This window comes from Pholis gunnellus (genome assembly GCF_910591455.1).
Source record: "Pholis gunnellus genome assembly, chromosome: 18".
Classification (NCBI taxonomy): Eukaryota; Metazoa; Chordata; class Actinopteri; order Perciformes; family Pholidae; genus Pholis; species Pholis gunnellus.
Window position 1 is genome coordinate 20,438,849 of NC_136545.1, and position 8,612 is coordinate 20,447,460.

Consider the following 8,612-nt stretch of genomic DNA (forward strand, 5'->3'; position numbering starts at 1 on the left):
GGTTGCCGTCTACTTTTATCGTTTGGCCAACTTTGAATGTTGTGTTTACAAATAATACTAATTGAGCCTTTAACTCGCCGCCATTAAAACGCCTTTAAAAGTTATTTAATAGTGTTTTTTCAAACACTTCTGGTCCGACTCTTAACTCTTGAGACTAAAAATCTTTGCAGTTTATTTTGAGGAGAACTCGGTCAGTTAGGAGTTAAAACCTCAGGGAAATAATCAAAGCACAAAAAATAAAATAAAAACTTGATCCTTTGTGCGTGTCACATTTCCTGTTTATTGCTACGCTCTCAACTATCAAATTAACAAACAAATGCGAAAGAAAATCATCTTACATTCATTCAAATCAAGCAGCAACTTCTTAATTTCTGTAGTGAAACATTCCGGTTAGATTTTAGTGCAAATTCAGATGCAGACTCGTGGACTTGACTCCGTCCTCACAGCTGATGCTTGGGGGCTCTGACGTTATGCCGCATGAACTGGAACAGGTCCACATGTGACCCGCCGGACACCTGCTGAACAGAACAGTAGTTCTCCAGGAGTCCGTACAGTTTCCCTGAGACGGAGAGCAAAGTCAGAAACTTAACAAGCGAAACATTTTAAAGCCGTCTCGTGTCCTGAAAATCTCACCGACTGTCGTTCCCTCGGTGACCAGCAGGTGGTGCGTCTGTTCCAGACCCAGCTTCAGCTCCTCATCCTCGAAGGTGAAGAAGGCCAATCCTCTCTTGGTCCTCGCTGCCGCCATCAGCTGGATCACAGCTGCACGTCGGAGGGGAAGAAGCTCAAAGAGTCTCAATCATATAACAGTTAGTGCTGAGCAACGATTCAAATTTGTAATCGCGATTAATCGCATTGTTGTGCGCAAAATTCAATAATGAATTCAAAAGTCGTGTTTTGTGCACTTTTATTTTAAAAGTGCTGCTATATGAACAAAAGGGCAATAACATCTGGTTTGCAAACACTTTAATTAAACACATCAGGTACTTGTTAACAGCAGTATTCTCTTCACACAGTAGCAGTTATAACACAGTTATAATGATTCTGATAATAGATATTCAGCCGGTGTTCACAACTTTATCTTCATGTGTGTAAGAGATGCAATTTGAAATATACACCTTGAAAACTGCAAACCTATCTACGTCATGTGTTTATGTTTTTGTTTAATTCTCAGTAGCGATAACTAAATATGCTCATTATAAATATTCCAAACAAAAACACTTTAAAAACGTAATTTATTTTTCTTTTTTGGTATTTTGGTCAGACACTATGCAACGCTGATTACCGTAATATGTGTGGTATTTGTTATAAATGTACGTTGGTACATAGAGGGTGATAAGCTGTACATGGAGGGACTTAGGACCCAGGGGAATGTAGGTGAAGGAAACCGGAAGAGACGCCACACAAACAGCTGTTCACCACTCGCTGCCGGACGGTTCTTGTGTTAAAAATTTCCGCTTAATAATAATTTTAAAAAACGTTAAAGCGCGATAAAATAATTAGCGGCGTTAATTAATGAATGCGTCAACGCGATAATAACGCGTTAACTTGCCCAGCACTAATAATAATAATAAATCACCGGAGTGTTGATGTACCTTTGAGCTGAGGGTCTCCGTTGAACGCTCCGCAGCCCCACTTCCCCGTAGCGATGTCGGGATCGTCGTGAGCGCGACGCTTAAATCCACAGAATGCCTTCAGGGACACCAGAAGAATCACGTAAAAATGACAACCGCAAAAAAAAAAACGCACAGTCTGAATGTGAGATTTGATGTCAATAAATTAAATACAGAATAAAAAACCAGACTCATCCTTTTAAAAATGACAAATCAAGTTCATGATTATTGACCTCGTTACTCCGACGCCGACCACGAAAGAATGAATCTACAGAATATACGAGTTTCTCTTTTTGAATTGAATTACTGAAATAAATTAACTTTTCGATGATATTCTAATTCATTGAGATGCACCTGTGTGTATACCTGTGTGTATATCTGTGTGTGTATCTGTGTGTGTATCTGTGTGTGTACCTGTGTGTATACCTGTGTGTATATCTGTGTGTGTATCTGTGTGTGTACCTGTGTGTGTGTGTGTGTGTGTGTGTATCTGTGTGTACCTGTGTGTATACCTGTGTGTCTACCTGTGTGTATATCTGTGTGTGTACCTGTGTGTATATCTGTGTGTGTACCTGTGTGTATACCTGTGTGTGTGTGTATCTGTGTGTATACCTGTGTGTATACCTGTGTGTATATCTGTGTGTGTACCTGTGTGTATACCTGTGTGTGTGTGTGTGTATCTGTGTGTATATCTGTGTGTGTACCTGTGTGTATACCTGTGTGTGTATCTGTGTGTGTACCTGTGTGTATACCTGTGTGTATACCTGTGTGTGTGTGTGTGTATCTGTGTGTATACCTGTGTGTGTATCTGTGTATATCTGTGTGTGTACCTGTGTGTGTGTGTGTGTGTGTGTATCTGTGTGTATACCTGTGTGTGTGTGTATACCTGTGTGTATATCTGTGTGTATACCTGTGTGTGTGTGTGTGTGTGTGTATCTGTGTGTATACCTGTGTGTGTACCTGTGTGTGTACCTGTGTGTGTATCTGTGTATATCTGTGTGTGTACCTGTGTGTATATCTGTGTGTATACCTGTGTGTGTGTGTGTGTATCTGTGTGTATCTGTGTGTATACCTGTGTGTGTGTGTGTGTGTATATGTGTGTATACCTGTGTGTATATCTGTGTGTATACCTGTGTGTGTGTGTGTGTGTGTGTGTATCTGTGTGTGTACCTGTGTGTATATCTGTGTGTATACCTGTGTGTATATCTGTGTGTGTACCTGTGTGTATATCTGTGTGTATATCTGTGTGTATACCTGTGTGTATACCTGTGTGTATACCTGTGTGTATCTTTGTGTTTTTTCAGGACATCTCGAGAAAAATAAAAAAAAATCTAAAATAAAAATGAAGTTAAAAAAGAAATTGAGTTTGACATGTAAATATATTAAAAAGGATAAATAATTCAAGTTAAAAAAAATATATAAAATAACTTATATATTATAACAAAAGAATAATAAATATGGCTAGTTAAAAAGTATTGGTATATATTCCCATATATTGTTCTATATATATATATATATATATATATATATATATATATATATATATATATATATATATATATATATATATATATATATATATATATATATATATATATATATATATATATATATATATATATATATGTGTGTTTTCACTGTTTGATTATTAAATCAGACGCTACTGTTAGGTTAACATGACTGCGGTGACCTCACCTTGTTGAGCTCCCGTGTGACGGAGGCCATGTTGTATTGATCTCTCCGGTGTTTGAAGTTCACGGCGTCGATGGCTAAGATCCGCCTCTTCAGCCGAGCACACTCGTCTCTGTGACGACAGACGATGATGAGAAACACACTCACACACTTAGACGTATATCAGAGACGTAGGGAGCAGTCGTACCTGTCCAGGCGGTCCTGATGAGGCTCGGTCCACTTGAAGCTGTCCCCGTAACCGGAGTAACGGCTGAACTGTTGAGAGCCTGAAGACAGAAGAACCACCATCAGCACTTCCTGTTTGAGACTCACTGAATATTTAAAAGGTTTCTTAAATAAATAATATTAATAAAAAAATCTTAAATAGTTTCATTCTTTCTTTAAGTATGATAAGATCGTTTTTCTAATTTAAACAATTGAATATAGTCTATAAAATGTAAGAAAATCCACAAATTCTCTCATAAATTGAGTTCACAAATTCATTCGTATAAAGTTTCATCAACTTCTTTTTGCAAAGTTCAACAGATCGTGGTGTATTTATTCAAACATATATATTTCATTCTTTATTTGTTTTTATTGTATTGTTTTTTCCAATTGATTGCTCAATTATAGCTCTGTTGCTTCTTCACCGCTCCTGTCACATTTTATGAAGTCGTAAGCGTGTGCAGATAAAATATATATAAATATATATACATAAATGATATGTCCAACAGTCTACAATATAACATTTTTGTTAATTATATAAAACATTCTCACATTAGAGAAATAAATGGACTCTGACCTTGAATGAAGTCGTCCGTTTGTAAATCCAACAAAGTTTAACTTCCATCTCACATTTTATAGAAAGACAAAAACGTCTGAATTGTGCATTTGTTTCGGGACTATTTTCATCGGCGGATTAATCCACAATTGTGGATGTAAAAAGATGAAAGTATGATCTTTAAATGTCTGCTGATCAACAACAATGAACCGATCGAGTCTACCTGTGATGATCAGACACTCGTTGTCGGCGAGTTTCTCGGTGAAGAGGCGAGACACGATGAGCTCTGGATGAATGAGGAACAGGATCTCCTCCTGCACCAGACCAGAACCCAGAACCCCTCCACCGATCCAGCTGGAGGCGAAGTCCACCTGCACACACACACACACACACACACACACACACACACACAGGAACGGTGTAAAAACGATACCTCTGGACTGGTCCAGCTGGGTTCTGTCGGGTCTCACCTGGAGTAAACCGGTCCCGTCGGACTCGATGGTTCCGCGTGACGTGACGTAAAGTTTACTCATCGTCTCTTTGCAGCTGCCACAAAAAAAAGCAGAGTTAGATTTTACATGTGTGTGGTTCTGATACAGATTAGCCGTTTGTATTAGCAATGCTAGCCAATAGATGGGAAGTCCCGCCCCTTCCTGTGTTCACATGCCGGTGTGTTTGAGCCAACAACTCTGATTATCAGTCGGGACGAGAGAGAACGAGAGAGAACATCCCGATACGAGTTCTTGACGTGCAAAATTAAATTGAATGTCTGATTCATGGCACAATTCAAACGGGATCAAATCATTGTTTGTCTCTCAGCTTTGACTATCGTACATGCTTTCCCCACATTAAGGTCCCATAGCAGTCCACTGGAAAGTTTTTATTATTATTATTATTATTGTTGTTGTTATTATTGTTGTTGTTATTATTGTTGTTGTTATTGTCATTATTACCTTCTCCAGTGGGGAATATCCGTGTCTTTAAGGCAGTGCCTCTCAAACGTCACCAGTCCTTTTGGTTTTGTGTCTGCAGAGAACACAAACAGTCACAGATCTTCATCTCCAACATGAGGAGGAGGAGGAGGAGGAGGAGGAGGAGGAGGAGGAGGAGGTGGTTTATCTTCCACTCACCTTCGTCTGTGACCACACTGAAGTAGTGCAGGACGGCTCTCAGCTTCTCTTTCTTGCGTTCGGACCAGTCTCCCAGCAGCCTGAGGTCAGAGTGGGAGGAGTTAACACACACTGAGTCACGTTTAACAGTATTCAGGAGGTCGTGTCTGACGTTTGAGCTCTGACTTGGTGAAGTTGATGGTGGGAAAGCCGTGGTACTCGGCGTTGGCGGAGGTGGCGTTGCGGTGAGGGAAGGTGCAGAAGAAAGCGTTGGCGAGGAGGCAGGAGATCTGAACCTGTGACAGAGTGATGGAGGCAGAGTGGCCCCTCCTCAGCAGCGGGATGGCCTGAAACAACGATGACATATCTTTATCTTATATTCAGGATTTCTTTATTAATAAAACGCAGAATCTAAGGGATGAAAAAAAAACTTAGATTCATGATGTTTAAAATAAGGCACAAACTCATAACTCTGAATTATTTGGGTTTAAGGGCGTTCATACCTTCTTCACATGATCAGGGAGACTCAAAGCCAACGCCGCCATCTTTGGAAGCAGTTTGGGGAAAGAGTTTTCTGCTTTCGGGACATTCTGGAAATAAAATAATCAGATTTCTCATCGTTCTGGAGTTTAAAACCTAAAACTGATGAATGATTTAAAGAGCTCTGACCTTCACAAAGCCGGAGAGCGCCTCAAAGGACCACTGGCCCTTATATTTGGGGTTATATTTCAAGATGGCGTCCTGTGAGAGAGATAACAGAATGAGGTTTATTGTGGTCAAATTATTTTGTGTTTTGATGCATAAAGTTCACAAGAAACATAGAAAGAGAAGAAAGTGTATCAGCACGAATATAAACTAGAAATCTACAAACAGACAGAGTAGTAAAATAAATGTTTTCTGAAAGAAGACGAGTTATGGAAGATGAAAGGTTTCACCTCCACATCCTTGACGCTCGCTGCCTTCTTCTTGACCAGAGCTTTCAGCTGCGGGACGATCACATCCCACCTCCTCGTCTGGGTCGGGTGCTGCCGACAGAAACGGATCCGCTCGGTAACGCATCAGATGTTCTCGTGTTGATATAATTCATTAATCGGATAATCAACCCGTAGCTCCCTGAACACGAGCACATTAGATCTTTTCTTCAGCTAAAGCAGCAGTGATGTGAGGCCTGCATCCACCGGGTGGATAGCCTCAAACGCACCTTCATAACCGCAGACTTGACCACCATGAAGCTCGACGGGGAACACGGCATCTTCACAACGTTGCTCTGCCAGATGTCCTGCCCTCTCTGAGCCATGAGTCCTGCTCCAGCGTTAAAAACAAGCACCTGAGGAAAGAATGTATCATTTAGTGGAAAACAGATTCATCTGGTGGCCCTTTGGAGGGGCCCGACCCCTATGTTGTGAACCGCTGGACTGAACTATGTGACTGCATATAAAGTAGTTAAAGTATCTACAACAGTCGCATGCTGCTCTAACACTGATGCTTCAGTACTAACTATCTAAGAAGTACTTTACAAACTCCAGTAGAGTAGAAGTCTCAAGTACATCAGTACTTGAGTAAAAGTACGTAGTCGCTGGAGACAGAGAGAATGCTCAAAGGACGAAGTCTTACATCTACGAGGACGGCGTGCGTCGCACTGAAGCTCAGATTTCCCGGCTTCATGTCACCTGGTGGAAGATGCTTCAGGTCGTCCAGCGAACAACTTGACCAAGCGCCGTGCTCCATCTGCGTCCTCGCCGCCTCACCCGTCCCCCCCATCGCCCCCGTCTCCCCCGTATTTAATGTGCTGGAGCGTTTAGAGGGCGGGGGGGAGGAGGCGGCTTCCTGACCTTTAGACTGAGACGCCTCTTTCTCCTGGGGGCTGTCGCTCGGGTGGTCGTGTCCGGTCATCTCTGGAGCTTTAGACACAAAAACATGACAGTAAGTGGGGAAAAGAGGAACGTGAGGAAGTCAATGTGAGCTTTTATTTTGAAAGGAGCAGGATGAAGACCAGACATCCTAGAAAACCAGTATTCAAAAATACTGCAATACCCTTTTTATGTCTGCTACTTATTCAGTCTCTCTTTCAAACTGTCATTAAAGCAACAGGTACAAATACTCACCCTTATCCTCCTCATCTGGACGACCGGCCAGCCGGGGCTGAGCTTCAGGCTGAAGCACCGCTGTCATCTGGGGGCTTTCGTTGCGGTGGTTGTGTCCGGCCATCTCTGGAGGGTTAGACACAAAAACATGACAGTAAGTGGGGAAAAAAAGGAACGTGAGGAAGTCAATGTGAGCTTTTATTTTGAAAGGAGCAGGATGAAGATCAGATATCTTAGAAAACCAGTATTCAAAAACACAAAAATACCACTTTCCCACTAAAAATATCGCAGGGTTTTTGAACGTGTTTTAAAATGTTCAGCGAGGTAAAATTGCTGTTTCGGTCGGGACAACAGGTAGGGGCGGTTTGGGCGGCAGTTGGCGCGGAGGGATATGGACGGTTGGGACAACCTGTAGGCACAGTTTGGACGGTTGGGGCGGAGGACAGTCGGGACAGAGTAGCGGTCGGGACAGTTGGATGGGTCTGCCTGTAGGGAAGGTGGAGACACTCGGGACACTTTGTCCTGGGGTAAAAAAGAATATCCTTTAAACTGAAGAAACTGACGTCTATAGGAACACCGTACATTTAAAACATCTTTGAGGAAAAGAAAACATTGGTAAAAATGCTCTATTTTCATAGATTGCTGATGTTTGTAATGAACTGGTTTCTGACTGGCTGAGTAAACATTCACTCACAACGGGGTTTAATCAATCACTTCAAATCTTTGTCTTGTTTTCTGCTTTTTGTTGAACTGTAAGTAGGATCTATTTAAAAACGGTCCCGACACCGACACCACGCTGCTGGAGACCCGGGACGTAGTGCTGGACCCGCTGGAGGGAAGGGAGGCACGGGAGAACCAGGACCAGGACTGAGAGGGGCAGACTGTCAGACCTGCTGCAGTAACATGAGAGGTTTTCTAAAAGCAGTCTGGTGCTCAGAAACACTACCACTTTAGTCCACAGGGGGCGACAGAATCAACACTAAATGACACTTCCTCGTTGTAACTTAAAGTAAATAAAGGATCCGACTTCTCGTAAAGTTGTTTCTCCTACTAATCTTTTAAATTGTCGTCTTTAAAAGCAGGAAGACGAACGATGAACCTCTTAAATACATAAACACGGTAGAATGTTTGGTCTGACATTCACGACCACCGCCAGAAGAAATCTGTGATTCCTCTTCAGATAAACTACGTTCATTAAAACAACAGGTACAAATACTCACCTCTCGCCAAAAGCTTCAACAAATGTGTTCGGATGTCCCGTGATTATCTGTAATCATCAATGCTCGTCGATGAAAACGCAGCGAACACGTCTCGAACAACACGAGCCGAGCTTTACTTTCACTTTGAGGCGAAT

At 41.9% G+C, this 8,612-nt stretch overlaps 1 protein-coding gene across 1 annotated transcript; it reads right to left on the reverse strand.

Annotated features, from left to right (window-relative positions):
• Window positions 1-256: 256 nt before the first annotated feature.
• pargl (poly (ADP-ribose) glycohydrolase, like) lies at window positions 257-8,612 on the reverse strand. The gene is made up of 17 exons (XM_079179628.1): window positions 8,479-8,612; window positions 7,280-7,384; window positions 6,789-7,075; window positions 6,376-6,501; window positions 6,110-6,199; window positions 5,844-5,915; window positions 5,678-5,764; window positions 5,361-5,521; window positions 5,196-5,275; window positions 5,019-5,091; window positions 4,536-4,611; window positions 4,289-4,436; window positions 3,493-3,571; window positions 3,309-3,417; window positions 1,596-1,692; window positions 634-762; window positions 257-559 (listed from the first exon to the last, which is right to left on the reverse strand). The coding sequence occupies exons 2-17, from the start codon at window positions 7,380-7,382 to the stop codon at window positions 441-443; spliced, it is 1,836 nt and encodes a 611-aa protein (XP_079035754.1). The 5' UTR covers window positions 7,383-7,384; window positions 8,479-8,612; the 3' UTR covers window positions 257-440.